This window comes from Typopeltis vanoorti, chromosome 17, assembly GCF_054136105.1.
Source record: "Typopeltis vanoorti isolate ZY-2024b chromosome 17, IOZ_Tvanoo_1.0, whole genome shotgun sequence".
In the NCBI taxonomy this organism is placed as follows: domain Eukaryota; kingdom Metazoa; phylum Arthropoda; class Arachnida; order Uropygi; family Thelyphonidae; genus Typopeltis; species Typopeltis vanoorti.
Genome location: NC_143565.1, coordinates 37,194,189 through 37,211,513, shown reverse-complemented (window position 1 = coordinate 37,211,513; position 17,325 = coordinate 37,194,189). Strand labels below are relative to the sequence as shown.

Sequence of the window (17,325 nt, the reverse complement as noted above, 5' to 3'; positions counted from 1 at the left end):
CCTTTGGCCAGGCTAATAATAATTTCAGTCTCAGAACAGGGAAGATACCGCAGGAATGAAAATAATGTATATGTAATTACATTGCACAAGGGTGGTGCAAAGACTAATGCATCCAACTATCGATCATTTAGTATCTCAGGGTGGTGGTGAAGATTTTGAAAATATTGGTTAGGGCTCGCATTTAGAAAAAGATTCACAGTGAATCTATACATTGCAATGAGCAACACGGGTTTACTGAGGGAAGGTCATGTTTTAGTAACTTGCTCACATTCCATAAAAATGTTACCATTGAACTAGATAAGGGAAATGGATACACCATCACTCTTTCGAATTTTGCTAAAGCTTTTGACAGAACACAGCAGGGAAGACTATTGAATAAATTGGAGAATATCGGTTTGGATTATAAAATAGCAGCTTTATTAAGAAGAATGCTGACTGACAGATATTAAAAATTGGTATACAGATAATATGAGACTGCAAGATTAAAAGTAACTAGTTCTGCCACTAAAATCAATCCTTGTTTCACTGTTATTCAATCGTTATATTAATGATATTGTGAAGGATTTGATAAGCAATATACAGCTACTTGATGAGGTTGCAATCGATGATGCTTATTGTATTTAATTTATATCACAGTTACTCGAGAAGTACGATGTGATATAAATGAAATAAAATAAGCAGTTTACTTGCATATTGATTAAAAAAATAGTCGATTAACCAGATCACGTATCAGTCTCTCCCCTTTCTGCATGAAAAGGACTTGGGTACGTGGCTTTTGTCCTCACAATATATGTAATGATTTAAAACACGAGTAAAATTTTACGAACGTGGGGACATTCAGTTACAAGAAGCATGCACGTATCCATTTGTATCTATGGCATAATCTTCAGGACCGCACTTTTTCTTATTTCTGTATAGTCTATATTTTTATCTGGCGTGCCACTTGATGTATTATATAAGCAGTCAGCACTTACCTGCTCATTATATGGTACTTCATGACCAAGAATTGTTTCCATAATTTAAGAGATGAATGGGTAGGGATGTGTAGCTGTAGACAAGTAGCAGGCTTGAATTGGTCGAAAACGCATTTTTAAGAATAAAAAAAAAGGGAACGCAATTACTGCGACTCAGCAGGTCTCTGCGAGCCACTAACATTTTATTCTCCTGGTCAGAAAATGCTGATCCTCAGTCGTGAACGCACTCAATGAGTATGCCTTCCTATATAGCTGCAGGAGAGCATTGATTATCGCGAGCTAATAATTGGAATGAAAGTAAAATATAATGTAAGTGAGAAATTACATATATTCTCTTCCGTATTCGATTTCATTGGACATGCAAAAAATTACGAAGACTGTTTACAGATCTTAGAATAAAACATCGTCATTGCTTGAGTTTTAAGGAAATGCAAAACATTAACATTCAAGTCAGAATAAATTTATCAAATTAACAGCCATATGTACATGCCCACATTCCAGGTTAAATGTTTACACAATATAATCGTGAGCTACAACCGTAAAAACAAAGTTTACTCCCTTTTCTCTTAATCTGCTTTGGATATACTGGGCTGCTTCCTCTGTGGCTTGAACTTTTTCGTATGCATTCACCCGAATAAAGAACTTAAGGTCAGTGAAGTCTAGAAAAAAAAACAAGGTGTTCATTAATAGCAACACAAGTATTCATTTTCTCAAGTAATACATCACTATCTATAGTGATGTATTACTTGTATTTAATTTATGAAGGAAGTATTAAACAGAATAAATCTACGATGGTGTACTATGACCAAACATAAAAATATATGGAAAACTTAAAATCAAAGAATATAGTTTAATAGTTCTCCCTGTAGTTCTTTATGGTGCAGACACCTGGGTTATCATACAGAATGAAGAAAGAAGAGTGAGAAAACTGAAGACAAGTGTTTCAGAAAAATAAATAAAACATCACGGGACCGGCTTGCCTACGTGTTCACGGGGGAGGTTTTCCTGTTCTAAGGGATGAAAAAAACCCAGTTTCCTGGTATGAGACTGACTAACTCCCCTTTAGTTGAAGGAGACCAGATAAAAGTTCCTCACGTCTAGGTCGGGAATCGAACCATGGTCTTTCTGACCAAAGAACTCCGTCTGCACCAACTGAGGTGTGTGTGTGTGTGTGTGTGTGTGTGTGTGTGTGTGTGTGTGTGTGTGTGTGTGTGTGTGTGTGTGTGTGTGTGTGTGTGTGTGTGTGTGTGTGTGTGTGTGTGTGTGTGTGTGTGTGTGTGTGTGTGTGTGTGTGTGTGTGTGTGTGTGTGTGTGTGTGTGTGTTATGTTCCATCGAGTTGTTTTTGACTCCTGGTGATTCCATGAACATACACTCTCCATTCAGATCTGCCCCTGGCCACATCTTTCAGAATTTCCAAGCACATTCCAGTTGCTTCTTTAACTCCATCCACTCATCTAATTTCTGGTCTTCCTCTTCTCCTGCTTCCATCAACTTTAGCAATCATCATCTTCTTCTCCAGACTGTCATTTGCTCGCATAATATGTCTGAAGTATAACAAATTTTGCTTGATGGTCATAGCTTCGAGAGAGCAATCTGGCTTTATTCTGTCTATCACTGATTTATTGGTTTGCTTTGCAGTCCATGGTATTCTTAGTAAGCGTCTCCAATCACATAATTAACCCATAATTCAAATGCATCTATCTTCCTTCTTTCACTTTTTCTCAGGGTCCAACTTTCACATTCATACAGTACCACAGGGAATATACCATTGCACTCACTATTCTGCTTTTGGTTGCGAGGCTAATATCTTTATCTTTAAAGATCTTGCTTAAATTTGTCATTGCTTTCTTTCAAAGTAATAATCTTCTTCTAATTTCTTCGATACAATACATCTTTATCAATTCTGGATCCTAGGAGCACAAAATTGTTAACTACTTCCATTTTCTCCCCATCTACTTCAAAATCATTAAGTTCACATGTTGCCATAAATTTTGTCTTTTTAGGGTTAAGTTTAAGACTATATTTAGCACTTTCTGCTTTAACGTTCATAATAAGTTAATTCAAATCTTTTTTTTCATTCTGCTAGGAAGGTGGTATCATCTGCATACCTCAAATTATTAATATTTCTTCAACCAATTTTAATTCCAGCTGAAGACTCCTCTAGTCCTGCCATTTTTAAAATGTATTCGCTGTACAAGTTATACAGGTACGGAGATAAAATACATCCTTGTTGCACCCCTTTACCTATAGTGAAATACTCAGTTTCTCCAAGATCTTTTCGGACAGTGGGTTCTTGTTCATAATAAAGATTCCTCAGAAGGATAATGAAATGTTCTGGTACTTCCATTGTTCTTAACACATTCCCCAGGTTCACATGATCTGTAGAATCAAAAGCCTTGCTATAGTCAAGGAAACAAAGGTAGACATTCTTGTGATATTCCTGTGCTCTTTCTATTATCCATCTCACATTGGCGATTTGATCTCTTGTTCCTCTGCCTTTTCGAAATCCTTTTCCTGTTCACTGGCATTTCTCTCTTCATGAATGGTCCGTCTTTTCTGAATGATCTTAAGTAAGACTTTACGTGTATGAGAAATCAGTGCTATAGTTCTGTAATTTTCGCAGTCTCTTGCATCGCCTTTCTTCAATAAAGGTATATAAACTTAATTTTTCCAATGCCTAGGTCATACAGTTGTGATCCAAATTCGCTGAAATAGAGCTGTTAAAATTTTACTGCCTCTTCTCCCAATGCTTTGAGCAGCTCAAGGTATTCCATCCCCATCCTCGTGCTTTTTACTGGATAGCTGTTGCAGTGCCCACCTTACTTCACTCTGCAGTGGTACTGGGTCAAGAGTATAATCCTGATCTTCAAATTTCTCAGTAATTTTGGAGTCCTTTCTGTAAAGAGATTCTGTATACTTTTTCCATCTTTCTTTGATGTCTGCAGCTTCTGTATGATAACCTTTGTGTTTACTTTTCATGTCACCCTGGCGCTTAACTTCCCTTTCAGTTCCCTGACCTTTTTGAAAAGATCAGGGAAATAACTGAGCTACGGAGACTCTATATACATAGACATGGTAGGTGACCAGTGAAATATCACCGACTGGTTTATTGTAGGAAAGAAGTGGCTATTGTCATTTTGTGATTTCTCCCCTCTTCACGTATACAGGGTGACCATAAAATAACTTTTCCTCTTTGGAGGCATCTGTAACTAAAACCAATAAACGGAATTAGAAAAAATATTTATATTGAGACTTTTGAAGGCATGGAAAGATGATTTCCGCAAAAAAAAGATTTAGTACTAAAAGTCTTTTGGTATGGGAAATTTTGGCGCTGGCGGAGCCGAAAACAAGCGGATAATTACATTAAAGGCAGATAAAATGGAATAATAACATTTCGACGGTGTAAGCGACAGCTGCGTCACTCATTCCAGCTGGACATGTGGCGCGTTACAGAATAATAATAATTAAACTAAAACAACGACTTGCGAGAGACACAGAAATTAATGTAGTGATTGAACTCACAGGAAATGATGTTTTATTCATCAGAATAAGGGTTTCCTGGACTACATACAAGATTTTCAATGTGCTAATCTTTCTTGTGAACAACAAATTGCATCCGGTGTGCGACATGCTCTACAGCTGAGCGTAAGGAGTCGGATTGGATGTTCATAACAGCCCCTTTTATGTTCTCAATCCCTTTTTAATTGGACTTGGCTTCTCTCATGTATGCACAGTCAAATTTGCATACTACAAATATTTGACTGCTTTCGGCTCCGCCAGCGCCAAAATTTCCCCCATGGGCGACTTTTGATACTAAATCTTTTTTTCTCTGAAATCATCTTCCTATGCCTTTAAAAGTCTATATAAAATTTGGTCTCATTCCGTTTATTGGTTTTAGCTACAGATGCCTCCAAAGAGAAAGTTATTTTATGTTCACCCTGTACAATGTGTATGACGGCTTCATTGTACACGCTTTCCACAATGTAATTAACCAGCGAGCCAGAAGTTTCTGTATTCGAGAGTAGAACAGTGTTTACCGAAGCCAACTGGTAGTTAGTAACCCTTCTCGAGTCCTCCGAATGAACTCCCACCAAAACCAACAAGAAATGTTAAAAAACTAAAAACATATGCACAGAAAATCCAACAAAAAAACAAAATTCCACGAAAAAATCTTATGCATGGATTTTATCTGGGATCTCAATACCAACATCAGTAGCATGTGCTGTTACTGCTACTACTCAATAGACTTACGCACAAAATCTTTTATTCCTTACCGTATCTCAATGGACATTTTGTACAACTACATAGAGACTGCGTAGAAGATTATCAGATCCTGAATATTCTTTATATGATTTGCTTTGACTCAAGGCTTCCGTGTTCTGTTTTGAAAGCCTCTACAGTTTAATTAATACATTACTATAGGACAGTTGGAGACATGATTTGTTAATTTTGCAAAATATTCAACTGATCACTTTTTTTTTTTTTTAGAAGCGAAATTATTCTGGAAAATAAATGACTCTTATTTAAATCATACGTAAAAGGACGTTTATAAAAAGTATATATGAAATAAACCATAACAAAAATAAAAACATCTGAGCTTTTAACACATCAACTCACGGGAGAAATCTTCCAGCCTGCTTTCACAGATTGCTAATAAACTATCAATATCGGTGACACCTCCTAATGTAATTCTTTTTAAAGCTGCACAGTCTTCCATCAATGTTTGTAGTGGAGCTAGAGATAACATTGTTCCTCCTAAGTAGATAATTTTGACATTTTCTGCATGAAAAAAAAACAAATAATAAACAAGACTAACTGATAATAATGAATTTGCACTGCATCAATATATTGATTGTACAAAGCTGTTCTATTTTCAGATAAAATACGTTTCAAAAGAAATTTTTTTTTCTGAAAATAATTATTACGTTTATGTTTATTTTCTTTAACTACTGAATACTTTATTTACAATTTTACCAACTCCTCCCATGACCTGTTACCCTTTTGTAGTGGATAAGCTTACGTATTCATGCCATTGTTGTACCATGCTAGGGTAAATGTAGACGGTAAGGTCAACAAGAGGTACTGGGATTAAAAACAATTAAAATGACCTCAACTGCTGACCGGACAGAAGAAAATGTTCTATATTTGAATGGCAAAAGAGATGATAGAGGAAGTCTGTAGAAGAACGTGGATATCCAAATAATCTTCTTCATGCCACTGGAAGTGAAGCTTCGATCTGCAAAGAGTACTAGGAGAAAGTTGTAGCAAACGGAAATTAAGCTGAATCATGCACGGGCATTTTCTAAATACTATTATTATTATTACAGGCTACACCGAGGAGTCCTTAGACCCACTGAGCGTGGTCCTAAAATCATATCAATCACTATCGAACATTTGCTTATTATCTGTCACACTTTTCTTCGAACTCATTCACAGTCATAGCACCCACAACTGGCTTTGGCAACCTATTCCACTCATTCACCATTCTCCAAGGAAGAAACCGAGTTCTAACACATTACTCAGTTTCCAAGGTTGGCCTCTAGTTCTCCCACCACCAGTCTTGTTCTGAAAAATTTCATGTCAATTAATCATGTAAAAAACCGTTTGTATGTATATCAGTAATTTGTATGTCTCAATCATATCATCCCTTTCCCACCTATCAACCAGTTTCTAAACTACAATTCTTCAACGTGTTCTCGTAAGTTTCATTGCACAGACCCGCTACCCTCTGGATCCTCTCCACCTCTTCTTCATCGCCAAGAAACCAAGATGACCAGATCTGCGCGCAGTAGTCAAGATGGGGTCTTATCAAGGCTCAATCAAGAGGAACAATAACCTGATATTCTTCAGTAACCAAATAATCTGATGAGCTGCTTTAGCCACTTTTGCAATGTGCCTCCTAAACTTCAACTCCCTATCCACCAACACAACCAAATCTCTGGCTTCGTCAATTTCCTGGAGTACAGTTCCACCAATGTGATATACAGCTGGTAATCTTTTCACCCCCAAATGCATAACCTTACACTTTGCCAAATTAAACTGACATCCATTCTCCTAGCCTAGACTGCCAGTCTATTCAAATCACCCTTCAAAAATTTAACACAATCTGTATTAATTATTGCTCTACCCAACTTTGAACCATCGCCAAACAACTGAAGAGTTCCTCTCAGAATCCTTTTCTATATCGTTAATTTACAAACTAAACAGTAAGGATCAAAGAACAGAACCCTGCAGCATCCACTTGTCAGACCTTCTTTTCGACTCTCTCCTGAATAAACTACTCTCTGATATCTCTCCATCAACCATCGTTGTATAATTCTCACCAACGCTATATCCATCTCCATGTGCTGAAGTTTACTGATTAGAATTTCATGCAGTATCCTGTCAAAGGCTTTTGCAAAGTCCAGCAGTATCATCGTAAAACCATTACCATTATCTAACTCATCTCTCACTGTATTATAAAACGTGAGCAAATTACTAAGGCATGATGTGTCCTTCACAAAACCATGTTTCCCCGCCCCTCCATACAGTATCCCATTTACATCTATCCATTCCTGTATTTTGCTCTTGATTGACAACAACTCCTGATATGCTGATCAGTAGGTAATTAGCAACATCACTCTGGGAGTCTCCTCTATGCAATGGAACAATTTTCCCCTCATTCCACTTCCTCGGAACTAAATAACACAGAGATGAGACAGATTAAACAACTACCATTGTTTAATTGATAATTCCCTAGCAGCTTCATGTAAAACTCGAGCTGGTATACCATCTAATCCCATAGCTGTATTCACATTCAGGTTCTGTAATAAGCCATTCACCTCATTTCGTTTACCACATTTCTCATAACAAGCCTTCGGGTCTATGTTTACTGCAATAACTCTACCTGCATGATAAGCTCTTGCAAAGTGTTTACTTTGTAATTCTACTATTTCGACTGATTCAGTTACATCCTTACCATCGGTATTCATTAAAATCATTCTACGTTGATTTTAATGAATAAACATTGTTTCTTTTACTTGCAACATATTGAAAACACTGTTTGGGAGTATCATTAGCCTGCATTGCTAACGTCCTTTCATACTCTGTTTTTGTCTTTCGTACCACACTGGTTACCCTTCTGGCATGTGCCTTGTATTGTTCGTGTTCCTGCTAGTCACCTTTCTCCTTGAATTCCTTCCATATTTTTTGCTCCTGCTTAATGATGATATTCACTCATTTAACTCCCACTTGATTTACTCTCCTGACTAGGTCTGCAATCTGTCATTACTTCTCCCAAACAGTCCTTTACCACTTCCCATGCACTACCAAAATCCAGCCCTTGCTGTTTCGTATGGCACTGATCCAAGCAATCTAAGCTCGTCATATTTACCAGCCCTGTAATCCACAAATCCGTCGATTTACAGGGCTGGAATCTTCGTGGAATTCTTAACAGCATTTTAATTGTGTTAAGAATTAAATTCTTAACGGAATTCCACGAATTTTCGTTGAATTCTCTAAATGCGTGGAATTCTGAATAGAAAATTCCACGCATTTAGCCACCTCCCAGGTCAAGACCATATGATCTCTCTCTCACTAATTGGCGGCAATGGTCATATTCATTATAGACAAGTTCTCAGATGCAAATAGGTGCTGCCATGTAATCAATCATCTCTGGACTTACCAGCAAACAACAATTATATGTTAGTGAATGACTGTTGCTGATCTATTGTGGATGCTTTGAAGCTAATTGTTACTTTCGTTAGTTCAGTGGGAGAAACAGGTGTCTAAGAGTAATTACTTTTATTTTGCGAGTAAGCCAATGCTTCGCTTAATTATTAAGAGTTTCGCTTAATTATTAAGTCTTTCCAAATAAAGGTTTCGAGGAACCCTTTATTTGGAAAGACCTGAATTCGAATCCCATCTCTGACTCGAGAGGAGCCTTATCAGGGCTTTACCAGTAAAGATGAGTTAGCCGGTCTCATAATGAGATGGAAGATTTTTCTCCGGGAAAACTCATGTTTTTTTCCCCTTACTTAATATTTATTTATTTTTATTTAGCATATGATGTACAGGTCTCAGAATAATACACACAAATTACATAAAACAGCATAAAAACAAGTATAAAAATCATATTAAAACGGGTACACTAGGTTGAAATGATTAAATATCAAAATTAAGAGTCAGAGGAGATGTGATCCTCTCGGATCCACTCCAGGGAATTCTGGGGTCAGTTTAACAAAGTCCTCTTTAAAACCCGAGAATGAGTAGATAGGGTACTCAAGCACAATGTGATTGATAGTCTGGATCCCTTTCCGCATCGCAGTTTAAAGTATCGGACCAGTTCAATTTATGCAAGAGATCCTTACATCTCCCATGTCCTGTTGTGATCCGATTTAAAGTGATCCATACATATCTAGGGAGATTGAAGCACTCCAGACAAGATTTGAAATGGGTATTTGAAGATTGGAGGTACGTTGAAACCAATACTCTCCCCATGACTCGCATAGGTCGTCATATTTGGTAAGTTCTGGTTATTTATTTGTATTGCACTCCTCCAGGCAGGGTGCCTGGATTTCAGTCATTGTGAAGTATGGAAGGAAATATCTTGGTGGATAGGCAATGAACTGTTTCCGATTATTTTTTCCATAGTTTGCTTAAGGATTGGGTCCTCCGGAGCGAGGGAGGGGCTATACTGCTGAGAGTTGGGAGCTAGTAGCCAGGAGTAGATTTTAAAGCTCCGGAGATTATCCTCATAGTTTGATTCAGCTGGAAATCTACTAAAGACCCGTGTGCGCTGTTCAACCACACAGGAGCACAATACTCTGCTGTAGAATAGACCAAAGAGAGTGCGGTAGTATGCAGTGTGTTGGCATCAGCACCCCAAGAAGTACCAGCAAGTTTATGCATTATATTATTACGAGTTTTCAATTTCCCAGCAATATTTTCTAGATGATATTTAAATGTCAAACTTCTGTCTAGGGTAACTCCTAGGTATTTTGAATGATTGTTAAATTTCACCTGTTTATTTCTGAAGTAAACTTTTGGGATATAGTTGGCCTGGATATTACTTAAATGAAAGGATGCTACTTCAGTTTTGTTCAGGTTAGATTGTAATCGCCATCGTCAAAAGTATTTATCAAGTACAGCCAGATTTTCAGTTAAGGTGTTCTCAGCATTTTGGAATGTTGAATGTTGAGTTGCAATGGCAATATCGTCAGCATACATGAATCTCCGTGACGCTGTCTTTGGGATATCACTAATATATAAGTTAAAGAGCAATGGGGCAAGAACTGACCCCTGAGGTAGGCCATTTTTAATCTTAAAGAATTTACTTTGGGATTCATTGAGAGATAATTGCATCCATCTGTCTGCTAGTATTTGATTAATTAGGTTGGCTAGTTTTGGTGATAGGATAGTTTCTAGGAATTTTAAGATAAGACCCTATCCCCACACAGTGTCATAGGCAGCAGAGTGGTACACGAATACCGCTATTGTTTTCAATTGTTTTTCATAACTTTCTCTATAAAGGTTGTCAAGGCCAGTACTGGATCGCAACAACTTTTATCAGGTTTGAAGCCAGCCTGTTCCTGTGGAGTTCTGTTATGTATACTTGGATAAATTCTGTTTTATAGCATTCTTTCGAGAAGTTTCAGGCAGATGCTTAACAAGGCAATAGGACGGTAGTTGGAAGTAATTGTAGGGTCTTTGCCAGGTTTTAAGACAGCAATGATTTTAGATCTTTTAAAAATTGATGGAAGTATGCCAGAATCCAGGATATTATTGTACATAGCAGTAAGCCATTTAACAGTTTATGGTCCGCAGTTTTAATTAATTCAGGGTAGATGTTATCGCCTTCCCAGTCCTCAATGAGTTAACTGCCTGGGTAAGTTCCTGGGAAGTGAAAGCCTGAGGAAATTTTTTAGTTTTTGTTTCACCTCTCTCTCGTAGCTACTCTATCTTGAGGATATTTAGTCATTGATACTGTATGCTTTGCAATGTGTTTTGGATCTATGGCGGGCTGTTTACCAGACGTCCTTGTATTAGGGTCAAGCTCCCTAATCAGGGACCAAGCTTTTAGGCTTGAATGAGTAAAATTAAAATTGTTTATGGTTTTAAATCATTTGTCTTTTCTAGCATTGTCAGGAGACTTCAGCAGCTCATTGGCTACTGCAGGGTTATTATTAGTAAAGAATTCTTTATACAGTCTTTCACTGTCACTATTCCAGCCGGGAATATAATCTCCCCTAAAACCTCTTGGAATGGTTCGTTTGGCAGCACCAATAAAAATGCCAACAAATATATTGTAATTGTTTACATTGGGCTTTTTAAATCTTATTACAGTGTCAACCTGTTTCTTAAAAGAATCCCAGTCAGCTTTGAAAAAGTTCCACTTAGGTTTTAATACTGTTCTTATGATTGGAATATTTAAGCCTACTTTATAGATTATAGGTCGATGTTGGCTATTTGGAACACTGTCTAATACTTTCCTAGAGATGGGAATTTGGCCCCATAATCGTCTGCAGTACAGAAACACAAATCAGGGTTATATACTCTTTCCCATCTAGAGGAGAGAAAGCTCGGTTTATCTTTGGCATCAAAGATCAGATAGAGGTTCTGATTTTCCATCCAGTTCACTAGTAGGGTACCATTTAGGTCATCCTTCCTATAGCCCCAAAGGGAGTGATGACTATTAAAATCTCCCAGGATTATGCTTGGATGGTGTTGTTGGGACAGTACTTGATCAGACCATTTAGCTAAGGGAGGTTTATACACGTTGGTTATAGTATAACCAGATATTATAATAGATACACTATGGTTAGGTTAGGTTAGGTTTCACAGAGCTTATAATTAGAAATGTCATTTTTTATATATGTTTCCACCATATTTGGGATGGTTTATGCAGTTAATCATATTGTAACCATATATTTTATATGGTTACAATATGATTGTAACCATATATTTTCTTACTTAATATAATAGTTGCCCTTAAGGGATACAGCAACCGAGTGTGCAAGCTGGCGCTGCATTATTTGCCTAAAACCCCTAATGATTAGGCTCAGTCCTACGTCGGGCGAGAAATGGATGACATATTATGAAAATATTAGGAAATAAGAGCTAGGACCATACCATACTAGTGTTACCATTAATATTGATCACTGTTAGCCAGTGGCCATAATCTCATCCGAATTAATGAAACTCTATCATAACCCCACCAGAACTCAGATCACGGCGATTTTTTTTTTGCTTTCCGTACATCGGCACACGTTTAGAATAGTAGCAGAATTAATGGATTTAACTTCCTAACTTCCTTCTTTCTGACCAAAACAAAGCTACTCATATTGCTCACCAAAAGATCATATCCATTACTTTGATCATCCTAGCTTCTTCGCGACTCGCAGATCTTTTTATCGGAAGAACTGCCATCACCTGTCTTGATTAACATTAAAAAAAATATGAGCAGTGCTCTACTACAAGCGTTTTCAGATGTTGCACATCATGCCATTCATTCAGATAATTGTATTCAAGGGAAAAGTAAAAGAAATAACCACTTTGTTATATAAATGTAAATTCAAAACAAAGATCTTGATTTTAGAATATTCTAAAGCTCTACACATTCCCCAGTCTAAATAACCAAAGATTATTTAGATTAAAATCAAATAAAAATCAAAGATACCATTATCATAAGACAGTCTAATATTCAAGGTCTCGATACCACGAATATAGAATTCCTAATTGTCAGATTATGCTATTTAGTACTCGGTCTACTGCTAACTGTCTTTCTATTCTTGCATGCACGTGCATAGTCTTATCTTTTTTGCCTTTGAAGATATCTTGGTCACTAAGTCGAAACATAGTTCTAATAATTAAATAAACTCATGTTACTTATTTCCCTGTAGTTATGTGTCTTCAGTTACACTAAAACATGAAGGTGAGTGATGAAGAATACTCTTAAGAATATATAAACCAAGGAGTATCTGCAAAATCTTTTTTTTCACCTTCAAATATGCTAATTTCTAAAAATTGTCAAAATGTAATTAATTCCCAAAATGTAAAGGAAGTAGTCGAACGATGCGTTTCTTTTGCTTCGCATAACATCCTAGGCTAACAGTAAACTTTAGAGCATAGAATAAATCATCATAATTGTCAGATTATGTTATTTAGTACTCGGTCTGCTGTTGGTTGCTTTTTATTCTGGCCTGTGCGTGCATATTCTTAACATTTTTGCATATTGTGTCAGCACACTTTTAAATTATTATGTTTTTACACAGTTAATCATCTTAGAGATTCACATAGTATTTTTTATTATTACTTAACACCTCCAGAACAATACCTTCGTCATCTAAACCAACGCCATCTACCGCCAACCACCACCACTAGTATTTTCACAGACAATAACAAACATCCATGCCCACGGCGTGATTCGAACCCGCAGCCGTTTGGCTGGAGAGCGTATACGCTAACCACTCAGCCAACCAGACCGGTATTTAAAACTTAACCTCAAAGAAAAGAAAAACTTGAACTTTGTCATCAGAATCAGACATTACGTAATCAGTACTTACCTAAAGATTGTGCAAAATACACTCTGAGGCGCACTAGAAGGCTAATCAGTCCTATTCTTGTCAAAACGTGAGGAAGCGTTGTCGTATAAGAAAACCTTCTTAATGGTATTTCAGGAGATAATATTCTTGTTAATATGCTTACATCAGTGATGTTATCTAAAAGAGAAAGAAACAGAAAATACAAGGCGAGGTCGTGCTACTGATCTACCCAAGGCTACGAGGAACAAAAACGAAACTATCAAGTAGAAATAGAGCAGTGATATTGCAAACAATAAGAAATGTTTATACTTACGGAGATTTAACTCAACGTGGAGTTCTGGTAAAATTATCTTAGCTGTTTTCCATTCTTTGTCTGTTATTGGATTAAGAAAATCTGTTGGTCCACAGTATACGCTCATATTTCTAAAATTAGGACAATTTACGGCCAAAGCTTTCAATAAATTCACCGATAGAAATGCAAAAGAAATACTCAAATTTTCCAATTTTGAAAAATAAGGTATGTTGGTTTCCAAGCATGGTGGCCTGCAAAGATATTTCAAAATTTATATTTATGAATTATTTACTAACATGCGCCTTGTATTTTATTTTGTTAAAGGACTGTTGTTCGAAATTGTTTACAGAGCAAAAACTGTACACAAAAATATACGAGTATATGTACGATTGATAAATAAACATAGAAAACACGAAAATGTTTGCAGAGAGAGAGAGAGAGAGAGAGAGAGAGAGAGACAGACAGACAGAGGGGTTACTTTTTAGCTGCTTCAACTTACTGAGAATTATCCTCGTCTTCGACCGAAAACATTGTCTGAACGTGTAGATCATTTACTACCTTAGTTGTTCTTCCAATAGTCTTTAGAAAGTGATATCCTAATTTATAGGAAAACCCACATTGCTCAAAGGTTACATTTTTAAGTATTTTCTGTGCATATACAGCATCTCGCAGTTCCTTTATAATATCAAGCATCTGATCGTCCTTCATAGTCATGTACAAAAATTTTATGTTTTGCAGTTTCATAATTCTAAGATGGGATGACTTTAGAAACATAAACACTTTCTTAATCCTGTTAACTGTAAATTGATCTCCATAGTATCCTATAGGGCTAAATTTGATGGTGACATCCTGCATAGCAGTAGAATACCTAGGAAAGATAATTTATTTATCATTATTTATCGGTTATCAGAGTGCAGAGGGATTTATGATTTATTAACAAATGATCCATAGTACATCAATTCATGCATCTGCTTCACGTAAAAGGCCATTTCTAGTGTTCTTTTTTTTTTTAATGTGGTTCCCACCAACAAAATGTTTTGTGGTACTTTCGTACTGTGGATGGACTAAGAATTTTTATTTCTATTTTTATTAATTTTATATATTTTATTACTTTTATTTAATCTGGAAGCCCTGCATTTGAGAGACAAAACAAGGAACTTTTTCAAGCTCCTTCGGGCCAATTCAGGCCGTTTTCAGTAAGCGGAGCGGTGGTCTCGTATTCATTTTTTGAGGCTTCTACCTTCGAGGTTAATAGAACAGAATGTACTTTAAACCTACAGTATAATACGTTCGTAGTACCGCTGGTGGGATACGGCTTTTTTTTATTTATTTATTTCTTACATACTCCTGCTCTAGAAGCACTCACGAGACATTATCATATCACTTAAGCCTCCAATAAGGGTGTTTCATGACACCAGGTGATGAAATCCACTCACACCTAAAAACATTCACAAAAATTGGAGGAATTCGAATTCGCAGTCTGTTGGTAGGATAGCGGATACGCTAACCTACCTACCAACTAATAAACGTAATGTATGAAGTAAGTCTTTGCCAGTTGTAATTCCTTTATTTGTAGTAATTTACAGCCTTACTAGAAGAAATGTCGTTATAAAAAATAAATGTAAAAAAAAAAACTGAAAAAAACGTCTCTTTAGCGGAGTTAGTTTTATACAATGTTACAGTAATATAATGTAATATTGTATATTACATTATAATATACAATATTACAAGTTATTAAATAAAATATTGTAAATTACATTGTAAATTACATTGTAATATACAATATTACAAGTTATTAAATAAAATATTGATCGAACCACTGCTCGTTAGCGCAGTGAGAACAGAAAAAAAAAATCAGGAAATCAAATGATTACGTAAATGTACGAAGCGGACAATAGGAATCAGAAGGCAGATAAAAATACTAAACTGAATCAAGTATTGCGCAGTTTCTTTCATTTCATCTTTAACTATTTGCATCCCTCTTGATTTACAGGTGGAGGGGGTTATTTCTTGATTGGTGAGTTAAAGTAATTTTTTAAGCCAGCGCAGTTTCTATATGCTCTTGAGTAATGATTATAATGGTAATGACCATTATACAGTACAGTGACTTAACAACGAGTCACGTACAACAGATAAATTACTGTTAAAAAACTTAACGAATTGTGAAGAAAGTTAACAAGAACTTACAATTAAAGACTAATGCTGAACCATTTCTGGCAAACACAAGTAATCTCACATTGGTTAGGGTGTACTTACTCTGAGTCAGATAATGGAATCTTTTGCAGACACTTGAGCATTGCGAAGAAAAAGTATACACTGGCTGTGGGTTGATATAAGATCCTTTCGATGTTTTTGGCATTTTCATTTGTTTCATTTATGCAAATTACTTAAATAGTTCAGTAATCAGTAATAAAAGGTTTATTCCAAAATGTAATTTATATATATATATTCATTTTTAATATTAACTGACTTAAAACCCGAGAATTATAACAAAATGAGGTTTATTTGAAACGCGTCGAGATTGACTTCATCAGGAATTAAAAACATAGAAAGATATATATACAGGGTGTTCGGGATAAATTTGACATATTTATAATTAATTATATTTTTCCGTAAGTTACATGTATTAACACACACTTCTCTTCATTTAAAAGTTTGGACCCTTCTTCATTCATATACAAGATGTCAGAAAGGATGGATAGCTGGAACCCACCTGAATCATGGAAGAGAATAACTTGTATCATGATGATTCGTGCCCGCCATCAAAATAAGGATATTACGACTGCTGCCCAATGCTTCCTGAATACAGTAAAAACAATCAGGCATGAACTAGAGACTTGCAATGGTGACTACGAGGATGTAGCAAGAAGAAAGATCCCTAGCAGACGATCTGATTGCGTTCATACAGCAGAATTCCTCGCAAATCTGCAGGAACAGGTGTTGAAGAACCCTGGCATTGGAATTCGGGCTTTGTTCGTGGAGTTGCTAACTGTAGTCAAGCCCTGGATAACAAGGGTAGCCAATGGTAGGCCGTATGTATGGCAGCAGGATTCGGCCCCTTGCCACACCTCTGGGAAAAGTCAAAAATGGTTGTCTGAAAATTTCTACGACTTCACCAGTCCAAATGTTTGGCCTCCAAACTCCCCAGACCTTAACCCCATGGATTATTTTGTATGGGGCGCAGTTGAAAAAGACACCAATCGCACTTCCAGTAATACAAAAGCCCAGTTAATGGATAAAATTAAAACAGTTTTTGCGGCCCTTCCCAGGGAGACTGTAGCATCAGCTTGTTCGAGGTTCCGAAGCAGAATTGAAGCTGTGATCGATGCTAATGGTGGTTATTTTGAGTAAATCTTGTTGATAGTATTGTAATTAACTCTGCCTGTAATGTTTTTTTGTCAATTCATTAAATTTAATAGATACAAAGAAGATTTTCTCTTTCCTTACGAAACTGTCAAATTTATCCCGAACACCCTGTATATATGACTAGTATTATTAACTCGGAATTGGGATGTTCATGCTTTTATATACTGCCTC

At 36.4% G+C, this 17,325-nt stretch overlaps 1 protein-coding gene across 1 annotated transcript in view; it reads right to left on the bottom strand.

The window, feature by feature from the left end:
- Positions 1 to 1,484: 1,484 nt before the first annotated feature.
- Positions 1,485 to 17,325, bottom strand: part of LOC150097298 (F-box only protein 39-like) — a 39,217-nt gene continuing 23,376 nt past the window's right edge. Inside the window, exons 3-7 of the mRNA XM_090407638.1 lie at positions 14,288 to 14,656; positions 13,810 to 14,039; positions 13,518 to 13,673; positions 5,593 to 5,754; positions 1,485 to 1,633 (exon numbers count right to left, since the gene is read on the bottom strand). Of these exons, the coding sequence (XP_090263764.1) occupies positions 1,485 to 1,633; positions 5,593 to 5,754; positions 13,518 to 13,673; positions 13,810 to 14,039; positions 14,288 to 14,656 (1,066 nt within the window). The remainder of the gene's footprint in view (positions 1,634 to 5,592; positions 5,755 to 13,517; positions 13,674 to 13,809; positions 14,040 to 14,287; positions 14,657 to 17,325) is intronic.